Source organism: Pollicipes pollicipes, unplaced genomic scaffold, assembly GCF_011947565.3.
Source record: "Pollicipes pollicipes isolate AB1234 unplaced genomic scaffold, Ppol_2.1 Scaffold_3447;HRSCAF=4054_pilon_pilon_pilon, whole genome shotgun sequence".
Taxonomy (NCBI): domain Eukaryota; kingdom Metazoa; phylum Arthropoda; class Thecostraca; order Pollicipedomorpha; family Pollicipedidae; genus Pollicipes; species Pollicipes pollicipes.
The window spans coordinates 42,949,584-42,972,725 of NW_023596297.1; the positions used below are offsets into that span (position 1 = coordinate 42,949,584).

Below are 23,142 nucleotides of genomic sequence, written 5' to 3' on the forward strand. Positions count from 1 at the left end.
CGGCCGTGCGCCCTCTCGCGGCCGGGGCCGGCCCGCGCCCGCCCGGGGTGGGCTGGGAGGTCCCCGGGCGGCCGCGCTGCCGTCGCCGCGTGCGGCACGGCCAGCGCCACCAGCGCCGGGATCGTCGCCGCGCAGCGGCGCTGCCCGGCGTGCGTTGGCGCGCGCGGCTCGCGAGGAGACGTGTTAGCCCTGGGAAGAGGTGAGGCAGTGAGCGCGCGGAGACGGGTCGGCCGGCGGACAAACGCCGGCGGAAGTGATGGTGGTTAGACAGCGAGAAACAGCGATGCGGAGCGTGACCGTGCGTGATGAATGAATGTGCCACTTCGCGGGGCTCGTGTCAAGGTGTACATGATGTGACGAATTGTGGCACAAAAGGCGAGTCTCAAAACATGCCGTGTTACCGAGTTTTTATGCTGCATTTAAACCGACGCTGTTTTCAGGTCCTCAGAATGCATTGCACGCTTCGGTGCTGGTTGCTGGTGCATTCACTTGCATATTAAATAAGTGCAACTGATGTGACAATAATTACTGCAGAATCCTTACGTGAGTAGAATTATTCCTCCTCTTCTTCCTCCTCTTCCTCCTCCTCCTCCTCCTCACTCTCCTCCTCCTCCTCCTCCTCTTCCTCCTGAGACGCCATTTCGTTAGCACTATAGCATAACACTTAACACTAACAGTAACACGATAAGCCATATCAAAAATGAGCTCTTTGCCTGATGAGGCTTTGCATTAAGCCACCACATAAACGGACTGTTTCACGTTTGAAGATGCTATGGCCAGCCTGAGATATGAAGGAAAAACCTCACCTGCAACTTGCTTTTACGTGCAAAAGACTGCACATAACCACACAATCTTACATATCTTTGGATATGGTTCTAATCATTTCATCGTTTCATTACGATATGGGATTTTTTTACATCTGAGCAGCTGCCAGAGCTGCCGCGTCAGAGGTGCCGCTGTAGCGAACGGTATGCCTCACTTGTGGTACTTCTTTGCGCCGAAAGGTGGTGTTGTTGATTTATTCACGTGAATTCAACAACCGTCATAGGTGCGTGTGTCTTAGGCTTTTTCGTGGTGTTTATGTATATTTTTCGCGGTGGCATCTTCTTACTGGCATTTTCAGTTTCGTTTACGGTGCTTTTCTTAAATACTCAGTTCTCATCGTCAGGCCCGTCATATCTAGTGGTTGCCAAGGTGCCTGTGTCATCAATACTGAAACGTGGTTCGCGACGAGACCTTCAGTCAACAGCGAACTCTGACTTTTAGCCAATTGGCTTCTGTAGTTGGAAAATTTGGTGCTACATTACCCCCAACACGCAGATTAAGTTACCACATGCACCTTGACCATGAGAATAAAACGGCCAATGAGGTGCGGTGCTCGTTTCGCGTTCCTACGGCATCATATACGCTTGCGTAATGGGCTGCACAAGTTGACGTGTATCAAGGTCAGTAACAGGAGGAGAGAAAATCTGAAAAAGAAAATGGCTGTGTAGTGACGGGAATGATCACAAAAATGGCCATCTCATCAAATGAGAAACAGTCCCTTCATGAGTGCACACGCGACAACAGCCAACAGTGAGCGTGGCCATAGTGAAGTTTGTGGAGCACCGCCGAGAATGACCGGGAGCGACTGGTGCGCGGCCGAAGGGAACGACTGTGCCGCGTTCAGCTCTCATCTGCGGTCGATTTGAATGTTGTCAGGTACTGACCTCAGGCTCCTCGATCTCCTGCGGCGGCGGCACCAGCTCCTCCTCCTTCTCCTCCTCCACGGGCGTCTCGGGGTCGTCCGTCTTCTTGCCGGGCCGCTCGCCGAACCACTTGGGCAGACGTGCTGTGTCGCGGGTGGCTGGTTAGCACCGAGTGTGCACACGGCAGAGGTACGGGTGCGGCGGGATTGTCTGACGCCCGGTCAGTGATGGGCCGTCACCGGCAGCGGGGATGGCTCCTGCCAGGGATGGGTCGACGAACTTCCAGGGATGGCTCGGCGGACTGCCGGGGATGGGGTGGCGGACTACCGGGTGTGGGTCCTGCCAGGGATGGGTCGGCGGACCGCCAGGGATGGGTCGGCGGACTGCCAGGGATGGATCCTGCCAGGGATGGATCCGCCACCGGGTCAGTGACGGTGTGACCGAGTGAAAAAGCGAAATAGTGACCGACAGCAGAGGTGCGGTGGTAAGCAACACTTTGTGCTCAACGCACATCAACCATGTGACGCGCTTCATTCGGCACGTTCGGAATGTATAGCAGACATGAAGCACGCCATCCAAAAGCTGAGCATGTGTTCACTCCGGATACGTTTTTTTTTTTAAAAACAATTGAGATCCATCCCTTATACGGTATTTTGTCGCTGATTATCGTCATTTCCGTTTGCCTTGCAGTTTTGCAATGAAGTCACTAAGTTTATAATCCTGTTGCCTAGCCATGATATCACGTAGGAAGTTTTAGACAGGAGTAACGGCTGCCGACCAGGACCGATATATGTCTCAGGATAGGTGCTGAGAAATCAATCACAAATGACTTGAACTGGATCATGTACGTTATACACTTCAAACGACTCTTTGCAAACCGAGCGGGGACGATTTTGCTTCGATGGAGGGGGCCGAGCGGCGCAGGCGCCTGGCTTCGTAGGTAAGTAGGCACATGACGTGGTGCCATCAGCAGACTTCACAGTAGTTGTTACTGTTACGGCGCCACTTGAGAGACCTCGTTCGTGCTGACTATGAGCGCCATCTTCTCACAAACGAGGTTGAAGTAGTGTTGGTCCGTCGATTGTCATAAAAAGACGTGTTAACAGCGCTGTACGGCTGTCTATCGATGACGGCATTGCTGGCGAGAGCATGGAGCTAGTGACGATCCATTTAGCGGCACATTCAAAGCACAGGACGATATAGGCAAGCTTCTGCTAAAGTTCCTCCTGAGCGTTATTGGCAACAATGCCGCGGCCAGCAGGCATGGCATTACAACATTTCATGGTGCAGTTGAAGCAATGCGATGACCTAGACACCGCTGACTCGTGTGTGGCGCATGCCATTATGTTATAACCTAGCATGGAAACTGAAGCAGCTGTAAACTGGCGAGGAGCTGAAGTGGATCATGGATCACGAGCCGGCACTGCATGACCTTTACATCAAACCAGCTCTTGCAACGGAATAGCGTCCATTGAGACACCGACTCATGGCGAGGGTCGCCGCTACCATACGGACATCTGCGCCTTAATCTGACCTGGCTCAGTGCATTGGAGAACTAAGACAGTCGGAATGCAATGCGAGCGGATTCGGTTGTTACTTATAGTCATATAACTCTAGTTCAACAGAGGGATTTCGTGGTAGCGCTACGTGGACCGAGGCTTGTGACATGCTAGTATGTGGCCGGTCTTGGCAGATACGCAGTTGAAATGGTATTGCCACGATAAGGGATAAAGCGTAGTGTCCATTTCCAATTCCGACGCTGAACGCGGTAGATATGCGAAAGCACAGTGGTTGCATGAAATGGAGCATTTATTTTATTTGTTAGTCGGTTGGTACGCATTGTGTGCTTGTTTCTCTTCTTAGCAGATTGCATCTGCTCAAATCGGTTTGATATGCTATGTGCAGGTCATCTGGCTGAACATGGGTGTTAGTGCCGCATCCATTGACACTAGCGATTGCCTTGGCGCATTTACATGTCAATGGAGGGCTCTAGGATTTGGTCAGTAGAAAATACAAAGCACACGCAAAACATGCACAATGCACTTACCTTTCGCGCGGGTATCAAAGTCTTTCAGTTTTTCCGACCACATCTTTTCTTTGGTTTCCTTATCCATGTCGATATATCCCTGACGAACACAGATCGCAGCGCTACGGTCACTTCTAAGCGAAAATCATGTCTCAACCGGCATGCGCTTTCAAATGGGTAGGTTACTCCAGCTGCTGCTAGGCTTTGGCTTTGTCCAGGATCAGCCACGCCTGAGCTTTCATCTGCAGGGAAAGGCTGCTACACCGGTCCGAGCCAGTCGCTCCTCGGACAGATCCAAAACTCTCAATCCACCGACTTACTCTTGTTCCGCTTGGTCCAATCCTCGTACTTTTCTCCCCATTCCTTCTGCAGCTGTTCTTTACTGATCTCATCCCAGCCCTGTGGCGCACCGCTGCCGTATCAGACTGGCGGCTTTCCTCCCCACTGATTTTGTTTGTTGATACTCAGATAACTAGTTTAGCACGCTAGCCAGCTATAAAGGGGCATGCCACGGTACACGGCGGCGTCGAAGGCCAAAAGTCCGTCGACGGCCTGGACTGAGCAAACGAAACCCAATCCTGTCACGTGTCTCGGCAGTTGCGCTCCGCCTTTGAATAGCAGCAAGTAATGCATATGACACGGTGTCATACACTAAGAATGGAATGTAATGTGCCTTGCGCTGGCGTGAGGTCATCACTTAAGATGGGGAAGATATGAGCTCTTAAAATCATTAACAAGCCAACTCAGGGAGCACAAAACGCATTACGTTGCATGAGCACAGCTCTGTAACACTTGGGTTTTTGCCCAGTCCCAGGTTCGTTTTTACCCTTCCTTAAAGTCGCGAAAAAGCGCAAAAACAGCAAGAAGTGACATGTTCTAACGAAGGTTGGGTTCCTCGTCCCTCCGCTCTTTACACAGTGAACCGTATGGAGCGCCCTGGCATAGCTTTGTTGACGAAAACATGGGGATCTGAGGAATTTGGTTGATCAAGCTAATTGAAGCTTGACTTTAACTATGAAAACGTTTAAAACAGCACTTGACAGGCATTGTACTTCAGACCAAAAACATATTGAGTATTGAGACTACCGCCTCGGCGGAATGAGAAGTTGGATGAGGAATCAGCATTTTTCAATACTTGTCAGAAAATTAAGCCAGCCAAGACAATAATACCGCCTGAACTAAGTTCGAAAGTGACGGACGACCCGGAAACTTGTTTTCACAGCAACTGGTGGGGCCACATTGTTTATCACACTCGCGAACGAGCAACACCAGCCAGACCAGCCAGGTCCTCCGCTGGCTGCTGTGATCACCCCGTGGCTACGTGCACGGAACCAAATGCCTGGAGCGTAGGGATCATTTGGTGCGGACATCTACAAGAAAGCGGATGGGACAATTCACTCGTCCAAACCGGCACAGACCCATTACTAGTCGCATCCGCGGGTAGACACCCGTACTAAATGAGTAGTCATTTACGTTCTGTCGTGTACCATAGTGGGTTGAACTCAGCTAGAGCCAGCTGTTTGGCGCTGTCAAATGGTGCACTGCAATGGATAATGGTAGGTGTTTTTGGTGACATTTTACCGTCATTATCATGAAAATCACATTCAAATTTGAAGTGTGCGTCTTGGATTTTGCCGAAATCTTCGGCAAAAGCGAGTCAGAGTAGCAAAACACATCAAGGACGGTACCCGCCGTGACGTCGGACAAATCACCCGCCCCCGCCAATCAGGTCCGAAGTGAAGCGAGCGACACATCAAGGACGGTACCCGACGTGACGTCGGACAAATCACCTGCCCCTGCCAATCAGGTCCTAAGTGAAGCGAGCATAATGCAAGCGTTTTGTGAAAGAATATAACGCAAATGGTGTATTCCCTGGGCCGCATTTTTCGCAAGATTTTCAGCTTTGCTTGCAATAATGTAGTGACGGTGTTGGGAACATGCTTTCTGATCGTTCAGCACCCATCTGGATGCCGCGCCCCGAGCCGCGCCACTTACGCCGCTGAAGAGACCCTTCTTGTCGACATAGGTGCGGCGGTCGATGGTACGCTCGAACTTCGATGCCACCTGGATCTTGGGCTAAAAGGCGGGGAACGAGAGAACTGATCAGGTCTCCCTCCGACAACACCAATCAAAATTGCGATTTACGTCTCAATCACTACAGTCCATGTTTTAGCTACCTACAACAAACACTCAAAGTTTTTTTTCGCCGAAATGGCATCCAGCACTCTTTTGCTGTGCGATGCATTTAATAAGTTTAGCACTATATATTGATACCAGAAACTCGGCGCTTTCATGTGTTACCCAGAACGAGTCAAAACATACTTATGCCGGCTTTTGGGCCGTCAGCGCTGACGAACAAACCTCGGCAAAAGTGGTAAAAAGCGACGGTATCAAGCACATTTATACTGGTAAAATTAGTCGCAGTAAGGTACGTACCGGGTGCTTTCCGGTCAGGGCCCTGAAAAAGTTCGATAACAGTTATCGACAGAAGCACCCCCGTTTCCACGGACCATTACTCATTTTACACATGACATCAGTGAAAAACAGCTGCCGAATCACATTAGGGTTCCAGTGTGGCCCCGCACTTGCACATTGTACCATGCATAATATATCAAGTGTAGCCTGAGCTAAACAATGGTGCGAATGGGCTCGCATTACTTTCAAGCTGCTGAAATTAATTACGTCGCATCCAGGAATAGAGGAATGGAGAATCACGACAGTATTTTCCAAGCCAAAAGCGTCTCTTCTCCTAGTACATTTAATCGTCTTACACATGATAGTAGTATGATAGTAGATAAATAGTAATGGCAAACACTCGCCGAAACATAATAATTTTCTAATGTGAGCCCGCACTTGCACATAGCACTGCGTGCAGTTTATTAGGCGTCGTCAAAGTTAAGCCTGACCGGGCTTGCACTGAATACATACATCACGTCCAGGAATGAAGGAACGCGAAACGATTTTATGATTAGCACTGATATGCATGAGGCCAGCGACGATGCGTGCTGCCTGGGAATACCCGGCCGACGCGTCCGAAAACCCCAGACCGCTATCGAGATCGGTGGCGGAGTGTCAAAAGTCGAGCTGTTTTTTTACGGATGGCTTCGGAGGGCTCCTGGTGCGCGACTCAAGTTGCCTGAGCCTTTGCTACAGATCCGTTACACCAGGTGCACTATCGCTGCGCAGTTCTGCCACATGAAATGCGCTATAGCTGGCACATCGCGGCATGGTGTCTAACATTCCCTGGCTCAGTGCACAGCCTCAGCTGGATAGTTGGGCTCATCGATCAGCACGGCAAGTTATCATCACATATATCGTGAGCCGTAAGCGTCGCCTCCACATTCCTGGTATTCCGGATGTCTGCACTCTGAGTAAAAATCATCGCTTTTCGTCGGAGCGGCTCATGCAACATACGGATGTGGCAGGCGGATGTCCAACGCTTCACGCTTGCTCGCCGCGTCGCGACGCAGGACGACGGCTCGTCATCGACCGGCGCCCGTGCGTCATCGCGGCGCATGTGTGATGCGTCATCCACTGCCGGACCTGGCCCCTGCGAGGGCCCGGCTGGCGACGGGCGGGTACTACTCACTCGGGCTCCAGGCCGAGGCGGACAGCCTTGTGGCGCAGCTGCATCTTCTGACGCTCCTTCAGCTCTTTCAGCTGCCGATGAGCGGGTAGAAGAGCGCGAGCAAACACGGTGGAGTTAGGCGTGCCGGGAGATACGGCATGCACATGACCACGTCAGAAGTAGGTGGGTGTGTGCTACGCAGCACAAAACATGGCCGAGAGGGTGCAGTCGGGTAAAAAGTCGTGATGGTGAACTGAGAGGCACCACATGGAGGAGACAGAGCTGTTGTCCCAAACACCGTGCCAAACGGCATGGCGATGAGGCGTGATCCAAGGCCACTCGCCGTAAAGTTTTGCGTCCCAGACAGGACCGGCAGTAGTTCTTTGTCGTTGCAATAGCGATCTGGCGATATGGGGCGCTGGAACAGCAGCTCGGTCGTGTACAACGGGTCGCACTAAATAGGGTCAGCACTAAGTGGATTCATACCGTTCATGACGTTTCGGTGGCAGCTGCCCTATGCAAACTTCAGGGACGGCTACTTATCATTGGATGACGGAAGATCTACGGGGCCGCTACAGCGCACACCCACCTCCGTGCACCCCTCAACCCTTGACAAGAGGCCGGTCCAGTGGCCAAGCACTTCGCCTGTGGCGTTCTTAGAACTCAGGTGCTACAGCTCCACCAATAGGGACCAGCACAGTTGGCACAACCGGACCTGTTGTACATGCATACTTGGTTCTCGGAACTGTAATCTCTTATGGAAAAGATGAAAATTGGTCCAAGGAAAGAGTGACTGACTGGCTCAGTTGCCAATTTTTGATCTGCGAACCACTTGTTTCGAGTTCTGCACGGCTACAGCTTAACGTCAGGCTACAGTCGGCTGGCTTCTTTTGGACACCATGACGAAACCTGCAGTCAGCTGCTGATTTCTCGGTTTCAGGGTCGGTTCGTGCTAGTGCTACATCATGCATCAGCTGGTGCTCGATGCCGCTTACTGCTGCTGCGTCGGACACAGTGAGGGGCGTGCAGTGGATACTAGGGATCCTGGTCGTCTGAAGGGTCTAGGACCAAAGGTCTATTGCTGCATCTCTATTGGGGCTATGGTGACACGAACGCTAGGCGTTCATACTCGTGCTGATCATTCCCGCAGCCTGAGGCTTGGTGCAGCCACTTACTCGGGGTCAAGTCCTTTCTTAAGGGCTTTGTGCCGAAGCTGCTGCTTCTGCCTCTCCCTGAGCTCTTTAAGCTACAACAAAAACATCTCCGATGGAGTAAACCGAACAACTGCAGCAGAGGCTGCACAACGCCTGGTCATGTTGAATCTAAGTAACAGGATGAGGCTAATCTGGACATTCCTCAATCGGCATGTAATCGAATGCGTACAGCACAGTTCTGACTACTGGTAATCCAGTTGACATAAGTGCACCCAAGAGCAATATGAAATACTAGCATGCATGCGTCAATACCATCTGGCATTCTCATCTTACATTTCATGGGATAAGCCACCTACATATCAAATTCGAGCTGCGGCATGCACAATACACCCCTGAATCATTTAAAACACAGAAGAACGCAAATCAGCTGGTGCCAAGCCATATTTGCAGACGCCTTTACAGGCCGAAGACGACGGTAATCAAATTATTGCCTACTGAAGCTACCGAAATGTGTCAAACATGGCCCCTTTCGCGCTAACAGTATAAGACGGGACACCAATCTGGTTCTGAGTCTAAAATGCACAACCAATGGGGTAAGCGGTAGCGAATTCCATAGTATGCACCCAGGATATAAAAAAAATCCGCCACTTTTTGCTCCGGATGTGCTTTCATTCCGTGATCCCATATTTATTTATCATTATACGTTTGTGATGTTTAATGATTTGGGCCCATGAAACCACATCTGCAAACGTTAAATGACGAATTGTTATATGGTGAGGCAAAAACACTTTCGGAGTCATGTTTTCCGGCTATTTTGTCAGGCCTGACAACAAACGGTTTGTTTTGCCGCATGTTTATCCCATTTTCAGCCCGTATCAAAACTTGCTACAAATTAGGCCTAATGATGTTCGGCGGAATAAGACCAAGTTCAGAAAAGACGGACAGTCGTGTTGTGGCTTTGCGTGATGGACAAGAAATCGCCATTATCATTAGCCCAAGAAGCTTGGGTTGTTTCATGTCCTTCCATGGTCTAAGCGGTATAGCCGAAGCTGGGAAGAACCATGTTCTTCCATGGTTCGAGACACTTGGCAAAGGGGTTAACGTCTACGTAACGTTAACCAAACTACTCTCAGCGCAAATTCTAATTATACGCCTCGTTAGCGAAATACGCATGCTATGCATTCATGACACAAAAAGGAATTCTGTTTTCAGCTACGCTACATCCCTATTTGACTTTGGGCGTAAAAACGTGTTCTAAACGTCTGATGGGGTCCATCACGTTGATGTCGTGCGCGGGCGATGCAGTTGTCCTTCGCCCGCCTTCTGTTTATGTCACTTCGCGCGAGCCGACGGGTTCTAAGAACAGAGAGCTAGGGGGGCCTGGTAATCTACCACCGACGTCCAGCAGGGTACAGCACCAACTACATATCTCGGAGGTTCAGCGTAAGCTCTAATGGCTCAACCACAGACAGACAGACTGCTCAAAGTGACCTATAGAGAGGCGTCGATAGTCTAGCCTGGCCGCTAGCGCCGTCGTCCGGAGGGGACCGGGCCCGCCCGGAGCCGTACCCGGGGCCGGGTCTCGGCCAGCCCGGAGCCGTACCCGGGGCCGGACCTCGGCCCGCCCGGAGCCGTACCCGGGGCCGGGCCTCGGCCCGCCCGGAGCCGTACCCGGGGCCGGACCTCGGCCCGCCCGGAGCCGTACCCGGGGCCGGACCTCGGCCCGCCCGGAGCCGTACCCGGGGCCGGGCCTCGGCCTGCCCGGAGCCGTACCCGGGGCCGAGCCTCGGCCTGCCCGGATCGCCAGCACAGCACGCCGGCGCGCCCTCTGTTGGAAACCCGCCGGGCGGGATGCGTCACGAGGTGCCCCCTGCCCGTAGGTCACGGGTGAAGGATCCGCCGCCGTCACCCTGGCCCCGTACGCAAACTGGTCCAAATAGAATGGGCTGAAGCGCTGTATTCAATATGGTTATTTTAAGAAGAGGGGGGAAGGAAATGTGAGATTTAACTGAAGGTGGGAGGAAATTGAGTAAATCTTTAAGTGCTTAGAGTTAGAGACGTCTAAAGGTATCAGTAAAAAAGTCAGCCATTGACTGTCTGTCTCCAGAAAATAAATCTGAACGTTCAAAAACTCTGGAAAAAGTGCTTGGTGAATATGTTGCTATGTCGTCGTCTAAGCTTACTTCGTCTCTTGCTATTTAACAGGCTACACGTTTCGCATGTCGTTTTTTGGAATTTAGTTTCAGCGCATCGTCCAAAATCCAAGATGCTGTCAGACGACTTACGTCGTAGTCCTGGCGCTTCTGGCGCTCCTCCAAGTCATACTTGTCGGTCTCCAACTGAACCAGCTTGTTCCACAGCTCCTCAGCCTTCTTCTTCAGGGTCTCCAGGCCCATGCCCTGAAGCAAAATGACGCGTGAAGCTTGCTGAAATGACAAACGTAATAATTACTTGATTGCAATACTTTGCAACGTAAACATGTCTAACGCATTTACAGAGCCACCCGTTTTACATTTGGCAGACATGAAAGCAACTCGTGGGTGCCAGTAGATGCCACATGGGCAATCGGCATTTGCCGATATCAGACGTAGAAGCATCTCGTGGGTGTCAGTAGATGCCACATGGGCAAATCAGCAGTTAGCCGAAGAAGAGACAGCAATCGAAGGTCTCGATTAGAGCGTATCTACGGATAATGGTCACAATTGAATCAATAGCAGAACCATTAGTCACATGGCACTCAAGAAAGCTGAGAGCCAATCCTTTTGTATCAGTTTTCGAAAGTACCTATTTCGTAAATTGCCTGGATGTCCGTAAGTTAGTCAGTGCATTAGCGAGGAACATTATTCACACAGATTAGACACTAGTATCGGTCTGATTCGCCGGAAAACCAGGAGAATGGAGATATAGTTGGCTGATATTTCGGCAGCATCCTCTTATCGAAAGTTATCGGCGCTTATCCGACCATGAACTCAATCCGAAAATGTTTAACAAAATATCCCCGAAACACCAGGGCTTTTAGTGCATGACGCCGAAACAGAACGGAGAGCTAAACCGCCCCTGATGAAGCGCCACACAACTCCATGGCGCCACATACCAGTGCACAGGTTGCGTTTCAACAAAGCTCGTCAGTGTAGTCAAACAGTTTCGAACGGAGCTCGCTGTTGATTCCTCCTGCCAACTGACCTCGGTCTTGAGCGCCTGGATGCGGACACCCAGCGCCATCTTCTTCTCCTCCGCCAACTGCTCCTTGGTCTTGGTCTCGGCCTTGACGGGAGCAGCGGAAACCTGCAGCAAAAGACAGCCATCTCCGAAGCCATTCGAATCATAGAGCAGCATGCGGCCATCGCTCGATCAACGCCCATCGCCTTCACATTCAGCATCCACACACTCACCATTGTAGCGCATGCGAGTGCACCAGTGACATCACCACCAGCTACGAACCACGACCGTAACAACACTCACCGGATCGTTGCTCTTGCTGATCTTGATCTTGCCGCCGGCGGTGGCCTTGGAGGCCTGCTCGAGCAGCTGACGCTTCTTCTCGGCCTCCTCCAGACGGCGGCGCTTCTCTTCCTGTTCGCGCTGCTTCTTCTCCTGCTCCTCGCGCAGGCGACGCTCGTCCTCGACCTTCTTGGCGGCCGCCAGACGCTTCTCCTCCTCGGCGCGCAGCACCTACCGCACCGGCGGACGGGTCAGCGCCACTCGGCGGGTCACGAAAGGGAGCCGTCTGCCGGTGTCATCGGTCGGTGTCACACGGACATTCCACAGCCGGTGTTACGCGCCGGCTATGGCCGGTGCCATGGAAAGAAGTGAGACTGCGACGCTGGTGTTACATGAATAGGTAGAGAAAATAGGTATCTTAAGAAGAAAACTTAAATAGCTTTGTTGAATAAGATTTCATTGATAAATATTGGGAGGTAGATCATATATATATATATATATATATATATATATATATATATATATATATATTTAATTGTATATAGTTGATAGCAAAATGTTTAAACATGTATGCCTGTGCGCAGCGCCGCAGAACTGCAGCAGCTGGAATTTTCTGGCGCGCGTCAGCAGCTAGCTCACCTTCCTCTTGGCCTGCTTAGCCCGCAGGTTCTTCAGCTCATCCTCCTCCTTGGCCCTCTGCTTGCGCCATTCAGCGATGTACTCCTTGAGCTGCTCGTCCAGCTCCGAGGTGGTTGTTTGAGGACGGTGCTGTATGAAACAGGCCAGGGAAAGGGTGAAAACTTTATCTCGAGTATATTCTGTTAACTGCTCGGTGTCAGTACTGCAATGGATTCAGGCGGATCGAAACATGCTGGTTCTTTACCGGGTAAAGCTCCAGCGAAATTCATTGCGACTTAACAATACTTGCCTCAGTTCTTGAAGGTCAAAGTGTCGCACGAGCGCATTTTATATGTACTGAAATTCACGAAGGGGTAAATGTAAGTAAAGTGAAGTAAAGTAAAAAATGGGCTTGTTAGTGTTACATCCATCCCATAGTATATCGATTTCATCAATGGAAGCACTATAGTGTGTGTAGTACTTCGCGTCCACATATATGTATGAATTCAAAGAAAAAGATGGAGTATTTGTCTTTACTCACAGTGAAGATGTTCTCCTCCTTCTTTTCTTCCGGCCTGTAACGTCCAAGCAGATCAAGGTCATTTGAGCGATAGAAAGAAGGCGCTTGTTGTGGGGGTGGATGCCGCCTACTATCACATGACCAGGCGATGCTGGCAGAATTCATAGTCCAGGAGACGTACCGCTTATCATCGACTGGTCCATATGACCATGTTATGTTCAATGCATCTTACTTTTGGTGCCACCTGCCTTAAAAAGATGTAATGACAAACAGTATTACTAAGCACTTGCAGAAATGCATACTCTGACAAGGAAAAAACGTCAGTGCATTTGGTCTTGCTAAAAGGTTGCACCGAATGGGCACGTCTTCACCGAGAGAGACATGTGCATGCAGTTATGACAAGGAACGATGGGCTCCATTTTGTGAACGTTTAGGTCTATGCCCTGGCAAAACAAAAACAAAACAAGAATTAGGACGATTTACCATTTGGTCACAGTTCAGTTTTCGGCATGGACTATCAAATCATCCGCATCAGGACCAGCATAGTAAGGTTCTTAAAAAACTGTGCGTGACCCCCCCCCAAACCTTACACCACAGCACAGGGAAGCAAATAGTATGCGTGCTCAAGTGTGGGCGTGTTCTTCAATGCAGCGACTGCTGGGGCAAGCCAGTAGCAAGAGCAACCCAGAGAACACTGCTGCATCAGATAGCACAAGCGTCAACGAGCACGTTGGTCCCGGATGGAACCGCTCAGACGTGGTTAGAACTCAGAGGTGGGACCAGCGCACAACAACGCGCTCGCCAGTGTAGCTGTGGCGTTTCACAAGTATTCTCCCAGAAAATCTGTGAAAACCGGTCAATGATGCAAGGTCTTCAACTCTCTGCTGAAAGTTGAAGTCGACAACGTTTTCGACAGCAAACCGACTTTCTGAGAGCCCAGTCATGCAGAACACCTCAGACGATAAATTAAAACGAATAGCTGAAAACGTAAGCACATGGCGATGAGCTCGAAGACGTGTAAATGTTCTTGAATTCAGCGGCCAATGACAACTGAAGGAAGACAGTGCCAATAAGTATCATTCAACTCTGTACAGCATGCACTGTCTTCCTGGCCAGTGCCAGCTCCGCAAGAGTCCATTTTCACGCCTCAGGTTGAAGAAACGAACAGCAGGTACATGGACAGAGAACAGTGCGGCAAACCACCGTCGTCAAAGCAGGACAGCCCTTCAGACTTACTTTGCGGGCTTCGGCCTGTGGGGAGACCAGAGGGGTACACGTTAATACGCTGCTACCAAAAGTCACACCGCTGACACCGTTTACGGTGAGTGGTGGCCGGAACGAAAAATGCTATCCAGTACCGACTAAGGCATTCCAAGTAGTTTCGAAAATAATCGCAGTCATCTATATGCTAGAAATCAGCACTAATGGCACTACGTGATGGCGGCGGGTCCTGTATCGTCAAGATCGAATCCGTTTTCTAACAGCCTATTCGCACTGCAGGCAGGGATCTCGCGCCACGCCATACAAACAGCACGTACAACCAAAGGGGCTGGTTTCGGTTAGTTCGGTTTTGGTGGTGAAAACCAGAGTGGGGATGGCAAACTCAAACGACGAGTAATCAGGTTTGATATATTTATACACCGGCACCCCCCTTAAAGCAAAAATTGCTCCCGCGCACGTGACAAGATGAGCGTGGCTCGGCAATCTAATTATTTTAGCTAAATCTGCTGAGTAACTTGGCTAGTGCTGTGTGAACCTTGTGTCACATTCAAACACTGTTCCTTCCTTTATACTCTCGCCTGATTTGATGGTGTTTGTACGCCGGTGTTGGATAGTCTGGCATTTTGCTGAACGGGATAAGAAGGCTGCATGCAGAAGGATTCAGTGAACCGAAATAATATATTGATTTTAAATTGTGACCGGCAAATGACAACTGGGAAAGAGCGACTATGGTGTGTGAGCTTGTACCATTCACGCAACTCGGGGTGCGTTAAGGCTAGAGCTGTCGGCGTATATTGTACATCAACGTACACAAATTTCGCAAACATGGTTCTTGTAACGCCTATTAGTTGCATGCAAGTGAAGCCACGCATATATTACCAGACGATATCATTCAAGTATCTACGCCCAACCCCTACAATGTCGCGCCAGCGCATCACTGCTTCCAGCTGGTTGGACGACTCTGAAAGCACGCCTGCTACGCAGTCTCTGTGTCGCATGTGAGACTGTGTGCAGTGCCGGTACACTAAGAAGGCTCAGCGACGGACAACGACACGGGGGACGCACGCTACTCACTCCTCATGTTTGACCACCTCCTCCTCCTCCTCGCTGCTATGAACGGGACACAGAGGATACAAGGTCAGAGACAAGTCATCCCAAGAACCCAAACGGCATGAGCACTGAGCAGCCAGACACGCAGCGTGAGCACTGAGCACCCACCCGGCGTAAGCACTGAGCACCCACACGGCGTGAGCACTGAGCAGCCAGACACGCAGCGTGAGCACTGAGCAGACTGACAATGTCAGCCCAGCCCGTCCGATCTGCGCAGATTTGAGCGCTGCCACAGACGGTTCACTCTTCCCTGCTGCTGAGCAGAATAACATCCAACGATAGTTGTTCACGACGTTTAAGCAGTCTGCGAGAAGTGATCAGGCTCTGAAGTAGGAAGATGGCAAAAGCCTGCTGTCTTTTGATTAAGTTTAATGCAGCGTACTGACTGAGCGATGGTCCCCTCCACTACAGCGAAGGGATGTAGGTAACCCGACGGAGGCCGATAGCTGGCTTCGATTCTCGCAACATGGCAACTTGTGCTGGCTGCATAATGATAAGGGGAAGCCAGGACGAACCAATTTGGCATGACACTTGGAATGCAAAGGCTTGATGTGGATGTGAAGAGGCTTTAAGTTTGGTAGTCGCAAAACCGGCATGCTTGGCAAAGCCGCGAAGAATACTTACACCTCCTCCTCCTCGGAACTGAAAGGAAAAACAGCGTCCGTAAATGCCAAACACAAGAGCGCTGTTGTTCCAAGCCGGATAGAAGCATCAAGCTGCATAGTTTACAGCCACAACGCATTGATCGTTGCTTTGGGTCACGCGTTGCAAACCCGTTGCTAACGCGAGTAGGCAGAGCGTATTGTACATGGCTAAAGGTTACGGTTAGCGAGTTAAGAGCAATAAGCTTACACATGTCTCTTATCGCTGCGATGGCAAAAAGCCGCATTAGTTAATGCAGCTGGGTTTACAGAACTTAACTGAAATACCAGCTTTGTAAAACGCTAAAAACGCTTGATCGGCTGCACGGATTGCACACTTTAATAGCGGGGTAAGACTGCCATCCTGGTGCACTCGGTAATTAGCTGCGTAAATCAGCGGCAATCAGCGGCCATCAGCGCTTCGGCTGCTAATGGTCTGTGGCCGCGCTCGCCCACTCATCAGCTCTGTAATCCACCTGGTCGCTCGGCAGAAACGATCATAGCACTTTAGCCAGAGCAGCACTCGGCCGAGTGCTTGGTTATCGGAATTGGGTTTCAGCGAGGCTCACTTACGAATAAACCTCGTCGTCAGACATTTTGAGTTGTCTCTACCTGAAACAGGAGAAACACGGTAAGCTTGGAAAAAACACTTACATTTAAATTACAGCGTGACATTTTTCAAGTTAAATTATATTTGCATTCTGCTGGTAGCATCGACATAATGGATCCTTAAATATGTCGGATCAGGAGAGCCGTCCTCTTTGATGTAACATTCCCACTGTTATGTTTTGAACATTCGGGGTGGTCGTGGACATTGGTGGTGTGACATTTTGTCTGGAAGTGGCAGAGGCCCCTTTAGCTCCTTTAATGATATGAAGCGTTCATTTCGAACCGCTGTGCTGCTGCATGGAAACAGAGACTCCAAAACACCACCGACACTATAAATCTAAGGGCGTGGACCACGTATTTAGGATCGATTCTCATTGTGCGTCGACGATGCGCTCGGGCTGATTGCTTTACACGCCTCCAGAGTGGGCAGCAAAGGCGCCCGCGCAGATGCCATCGCAAACATTCTACGGCTTGCGGTGTGGCCCCGCCAGCGCTGGCTCGTTGCTGGCACTCGCTGCGATCCAGGCTGGCCTAGACATCTCCTTGGCTCCAACGCGAGCTGGGCCGGCTGCCGGCAGGTTGACTCGCCTGGCGTCGGGCCAATTAAAATGTCTGTCGCCTGGCAGCGGAATTTGTGGTCAGAGGGAGAGCCAAGAACGCAGCCGCTGGAGTATGTAGAGCGCGGAGCCATTTATGTACTGCAAGACGCTGCGTGCGAGGTGTCCGTGTCGCCGTTTCCCCAAACAATACGATACGTTTAGGGGAGAAAACAAAGTATCTATCCATTTGGACGGCAGTCCATCGTTTGTGCTACAGCCTGACAAATTTAAGGTATTTTTCGGGTGGCGATTAACATGGCATTTTGACCGAGGTGGGATGTTTTCGCATCGCACTTCCCCCGCCCTCCCCTTATGCAGTGCTCAGCTGGCCACCGGAATATCAGGCCCTAGTGGGCCAAGGTAAACATCCGCTTCCCAGGCGTCCGTCGGATCTGTCGCAGCCCGGGCCGGGCTCGGGCGTCCGTCGGATCTGTCGCAGCCCGGGCCGGGCTCGGGCGTCCGTCGGATCTGTCGCAGCCCGGGCCGGGCTCGGGCGTCCGTCGGATCTGCCGCAGCCCGGGTCGGGCTCGGGCGTCCGTCGGATCTGTCGCAGCCAGGGCCGGGCTCGGGCGTCCGTCGGATCTGTCGTAGCCAGGGCCGGGCTCGGGCGTCCGTCGGGTCTGTCGCAGCCAGGGCCGGGCTCGGGCGTCCGTCGGGTCTGTCGCAGCTCGGGCCGGGTTCGGTGGCCGATAGCAAGTGGGCTTATTATGGGCGATTATCACCAAGAAGCTTGTATTTCAAGACGGCTAATGTGGCTTTATCACGATAATATAGTGCTTGCAATGGTTTCAGCCGAAAAGGCAAATTTGTCATTTGTTGTGCCCTTAGCAGTTGCATCGTTTCATTGATTACTGTTGCTGCGAGCGATCTGTCCGAAAGTTTCTGCCTTTAGAAATAGCATTCAGGATACTTTTGGTTCAGCCATATGTGGATATTTCTACAGGATTTTAAAACAGTGATTTCTGGGCAAACATTGCATACACACGTCGGACATGATCAGAAAATGCGGCAAGGGTAGCAGGTTTGACGGCTGCCTCACCTTCTTTCACTGAACGCACCATAATTTTGCTGAGAGTGCCAAACGTGCCTAGATGGAGGTGACGCAAGGAGTTTTCTGGTGCAGCTAGATAAAGTCCACTCCCAAGATTGCGGAGAACATCTTAGTTACCACCAATATCTCTTGATTTTAGCATCACGATCTTACTCTCAGCATCACGAACTTAAAGTCTGGGAAAAATGGACTTTGGCCATCCCAGAAGATCCTGTCCTGGATCCACCCCAGGGCGTACACAGAGTTAAGCAAATGAACGAGTGCCACTTTAATTTTTGGATTTCTGGCGGATTCCTGTTTTGAAAGTTCTTGCTGTTTATGTATAGGACGTTCCATTTCCTGTAAAATTCGAGTGAGTAACGTTTTCACAAGTTTTTAAAGGTGACAAATAACGTGCACATGAATATTCCCGTTGAATATCAAAAACGCGTTTTGGACATGTGCATGCGAAGTATATCCGAAACAATCATATTCTGATCGATGGTATTACTAAAAACAGGAAATACCTTATAAATCCTGCAATGTCTAATTGTCTTTCGTTGTTATAATTTTTTTGCTCAAATGACGCGTTGTGCATGCAAAATGTCTGCACCTTACAGCAAAGGCTGTATGGTGTTGCATGGGTGGACTGACATTCTCTCATGAAAATATTGCAACAGTTTGACTAGATACTGTCTTTCGAATGATGTAATTCTTAGCCGGACATTAATTTTAACTCGTTCAACGAGCAAACTGTGGCACAAAAGTGGTTTGGCAGGGGCACCTAAAGCATGTCAAGACAGATTAGTTCCGTTCACGAACACAGGAATAGCCTTGATCGTAAAATGCATGCCTCTGTCTTTCTCACTTTAATCCTCGCCCTTCAAGGGTTGATGCAGCCCTAAGTTTTTTTACGACACCTCTTTAGCATGTTGTGCAGTCGTGTACAAGTTCCCAGTGGTACCTATAGTGAGCACATATTGCATGTGCTTTGACATAAAAAACGTGTTCTTAGCTTTTGTAGTTTCGGGGCAGCGACGGTTTTTGGGGAACACTGCACGGTGACGTACGACCTGAGCGGGCGGACGTCAACCAACAATGTCGCGAAACGCGCCATTGCTACATTAACGGAGCCGTATATCATAAATGTGCGCTCAAAACGCACAACAATAGATGCCATTATACTTCGAGTAGAACAAGAAACACACCTGTTTAACTTTCGTGTCGTCTTACGACAATGCCTCGTAGGTATGATACCGTAAGCTGAAAAAAGTACGACTTTCTTGAAAATTCGACATTTGACCTGCCATAATGGTGTCAATTATTGATCTAAAACATAGAAGCTAGTGCTAGTCGCGAGGGGTCGTTGAGAACAATCCGCTAGTGTTTTCTACTAATCTATATCTTTATTAGTTTGGAAACATCAGCAAGGGTCCCATCAAACCCCCTATTAGTCCTCGCTTTGAAAAATGGCGAATCAGGGCGAGCATTGACGGGATTGTCCCACTTAAACGTGGCACAGCCATGTAATTTATAGAACGAGATAAGAAGTTTGATTAGGAAAGGAAGCGTTTTGTCCCAAAACTACCTGAAAAAGGGAAGTTGCTACTCCTACATTGCGACGGGGCTTATCTTTACTGTGCCGGTTTAATGCATATTGCAACGGGCCTTAGATTGACTTTGCCATGGTGCTGTCGCACATGCGCCGCATTGCGAGTTCGTTACCATTCTCGTGCTCGACCCTGCCATAGAGGCCATATGAAACTAAAACCTTGCAGAAATATTGCAGCTTCGGGACTAACGGCTGCAAACAACGGCGAGAGTGCAAACAGGTATACCACGTGGGTCAGTTCACACCGAACCTCTTGGGTTGAGACCGTTAATCAACAAGCAAGCGTGAACCTCCAATGTTCTGCCCGCCAGACCCGTTCAGCCTGCTTCACCCGTGTTTCACGCGGCTCCCGCTAGGGGCGCCGCGCGTCAGTGCTATTTTTGACCGACCCATATTCGTCGCGCACCTGGTCCTATCGGTTTACGGTTTACTCACAGCTAGCTTGGGCATGTGGTGCAGCCCTACTCGCATTGGAACGATGTTGACGCTACGCCTCCTTTGTCATCCTTAGGCGGGGGACTAGTTCGTCCACGCGGGTCTGAATCACGTCCACAGGGATACTGCGCCATAGTGTTTCGCTGCACGACGGAGCGGGTTCCAGTGGGCGCCTCGTCCTAGGACGTGCCCTGGCGAACCCATTGCGTTGACCTGCGCACGGTGGAGGGGCACAGCACAGCACTTTTAATTGCCGAGTGGCATGTAGAAATCCTGGCAAACTAGAATTTGCAATTAATGAAAGTAGCCCAATGTTTTACATTTGGTCCTGCAGTAAACCCTGGCGAACCTGGCGAACCTTTCGCGTTAATCTGCACGGTGGGGGGGGGGGGGGGGGGGGGGGGGCGGCGCAGCACGGCGCTCCTAATTGCCGAGTGCACCTATTAGTTATGGAAGCAGGTTGCTGCTTATCCGTCCAGAGATACGCAACACATGACAGAACCTCGATGTTTTACGTCTGATGTTCCAGGAAGCCCTGGTGAGCCTTGTGACCCTGGATATGCAGCCACAAAGTGGACAACCAGCTACAAAGATGCAGACAGACACTGCGATGCATGGACTGGGGACTTAGACTTTGCCCTACACTAAATAGTGTCTCGAAAGACTCAAATCGTTGTGGGAGTGCTTACAGGCCCATGTTGTCAGTAATAATCGGGCATCTGCTTAAGAACAATATGACCTTATGCTACGCTATGCTACCTTTGTTTGCTATCTACTAATAAGGGTACGAGTACTCCGTTGCCTATGATTTGCTCCCTCAAACGACCCTGATTCCCCAAACTTTCCGGATATGAATGCGGCTCACGGATCTAGCAGTATGGGAGTGCGCATTCGTGATGCGGAACATTGCGTCGCAGCATACCGGATCACCGTACCCCAAACACGATACCATTGCACCATGTTGCTGACGGTATCATAGCGCCGGCGCTGCTGATGGCACGATTGCAAGATGACACCTGGCCATGCAAACCTGTCATAAACTCCCTCCACCAAAAGCCGAAAAGGACAGAGACAGCGCCAATGAAGGTCGGTAGGAAAGAGATCCGGTGCCCGACAGCATAGAAGAAGTTCACTCGATGGCCTGCTGAGCGGTGGTTGGCCTGTTATAGATCAGTTACGGCGCGGCACGTTCATGTGGAGCCGTTCGGTGCCGGGATCCGCGAGTCCGGCGGGGCGCCGTTGTGGCCGGCGTGCCAGCGCGGGGCCGGACCAGCTCCGGCCGGAGCCGCACCAGACGTACCGACGAGGCGCCGCTCGGCCGGGCCCGGCTTATTTGGGCCGCGCCGCCGTCGTGGCCACTCCCACCGACCCGCCCACGACGCCCACCGACTAACAACGATATTGCGGGAATGCCTGACGACACGGCGCCCTGATCATTGTGCGTGGCTAGAAAATGCATGCCAGGGAAGCCGCCCGAACTCCACACCGCATGCGCGCGAGAGGGGTCATCCGCCTTCTGTCAAAGGCCCAGGCGCTGTTTCAGTCTCTTTCACACCTTCCAGAATCCCACACACTGGACTCGAAGGTTTCACATGTTTCACCGGGCCCTGGAACCCACACACTCCTCACCCATGGACACACACACACACACACACACACACACACACACACACACACACACACACACACACACACACACACACACACACACACACACACACACACACACACACACACACACACACACACACACACACACACACACACACACACACACACACACACACAACACACACACATACTTCAGAGCGTCATTTAAGCCACTAGTTGCAATTTCAGGGTGTGAGACGGAAAGCCGCCGGCTGCGGACGGCGCTCGGTGCCCAAGGAGGCCACCAGCGCGGCCGCGGGCGCGGCGGTTCACTTACAGTCACGGGGCTGGGCCTGTCGAGAGAGGACAGAGAGAGTGAGAGAGAGACCGCGGCCGGTGGAATGTGAGCACCGTGGACGTCGACGGGTCTCTGGGAGCTGGAGCATCCAGTGGGGCCTGGCGGCCGCGGCACCGCTGGAGCCGAGCCAGCGAGCCAAACTTAGCCGGTCGCCGGCCTACTCCAGGCGGCGGCGCTGCCAGCCGACACCGGCGCCGTCCCCCGGCTGACCCTCGTCCCCCGGCTGACTCCGGGTACCGCACTGTCTCCCTGCTGACTCCGGGTACCTCACCGTCCCCCGGCTGACTCCGGGTACTGCACTGTCTCCCCGCTGACTCCGGGTACCTCACCGTCCCCCGGCTGACTCCGGGTACTGCACTGTCTCCCCGCTGACTCCGGGTACCTCACCGTTCCCCGGCAGACTCCGTGTACTGCAATTTGTAAAGCTTGTTTTTATATGACACCAGGAAGGGAAAGCACTGAGATGTGGGAATACGTCCACACAGCTGGATCGATTGTCGTCGGACACGGAGCCGTGGGACGTCTGGAATCTCGTCGAACGCTCTCGTGTCTATCCTAATGAGAGTGAAAATGATCCTGGACAGTTGCCGTTCATGCATAGCAAACAACATTATTAAGTAATCTTTGCAGGCGCTTGGGGATATGTTAACGGTTCTCATTTGCTTTCTTGTGCAAAGAGGCCACGCCATTGGCACCTGCAGCGTCGCCGCCAACACCGTATTATTGGGCACAATGTGAAGCGGGTCTCAGTGAATACCCGTCAGCAGTTTTACAAATATGAATATACATTGTCCATGTTGCACCTTTCCACCCACTTCGGATGTCGAAGACCTTCAATTTTTTATTATATATATCTCGTATATATATATATATATATATATATATATATATATATATATATTGTACCATATATTATATTTTC

General features: G+C 51.1%; 1 protein-coding gene across 11 annotated transcripts; it reads right to left on the minus strand.

Annotated features, from left to right (window-relative positions):
- Positions 1-538: 538 nt before the first annotated feature.
- Positions 539-22,312, minus strand: LOC119091493 (troponin T, skeletal muscle). Of its 11 annotated transcripts, XM_037214302.1 has the most exons (16): positions 22,200-22,312; positions 16,561-16,599; positions 15,971-15,988; positions 15,311-15,346; positions 14,252-14,266; positions 13,037-13,070; positions 12,517-12,645; positions 11,899-12,108; positions 11,620-11,721; positions 10,722-10,835; positions 7,304-7,374; positions 6,151-6,172; positions 5,710-5,790; positions 3,736-3,814; positions 1,710-1,831; positions 1,377-1,469 (listed from the first exon to the last, which is right to left on the minus strand). In XM_037214302.1, the coding sequence occupies exons 2-16, from the start codon at positions 16,581-16,583 to the stop codon at positions 1,392-1,394; spliced, it is 1,134 nt and encodes a 377-aa protein (XP_037070197.1). In that variant the 5' UTR covers positions 16,584-16,599; positions 22,200-22,312; the 3' UTR covers positions 1,377-1,391. The 11 variants fall into 11 exon arrangements, with proteins under 11 accessions (XP_037070192.1, XP_037070191.1, XP_037070196.1 ...); XM_037214297.1 differs by lacking the exons at positions 1,377-1,469; positions 3,736-3,814; positions 7,304-7,374; positions 15,971-15,988 and adding exons at positions 539-628; positions 4,035-4,113; positions 8,458-8,528 and having other exon boundaries at positions 16,561-16,593; positions 22,196-22,278; XM_037214296.1 differs by lacking the exons at positions 1,377-1,469; positions 7,304-7,374; positions 15,971-15,988 and adding exons at positions 539-628; positions 8,458-8,528 and having other exon boundaries at positions 16,561-16,593; positions 22,196-22,273.
- Between the last annotated feature and the right edge of the window lie 830 nt (positions 22,313-23,142).

Excerpts from the sequence above, each read along its gene's own strand:
- LOC119091493 (XM_037214302.1), bottom strand. The coding sequence starts at position 16,583 with ATGTCTGACGACGAGGTTTATTC. Across the intron at positions 12,109-12,516 it reads CTAAGCAGGCCAAGAGGAAG|GTGCTGCGCGCCGAGGAGGA; the intron begins GTGAGCTAGCTG and ends CCGGTGCGGTAG. Across the intron at positions 6,173-7,303 it reads CGCCTCGGCCTGGAGCCCGA|GGCCCTGACCGGAAAGCACC; the intron begins GTGAGTAGTACC and ends GAACTTTTTCAG.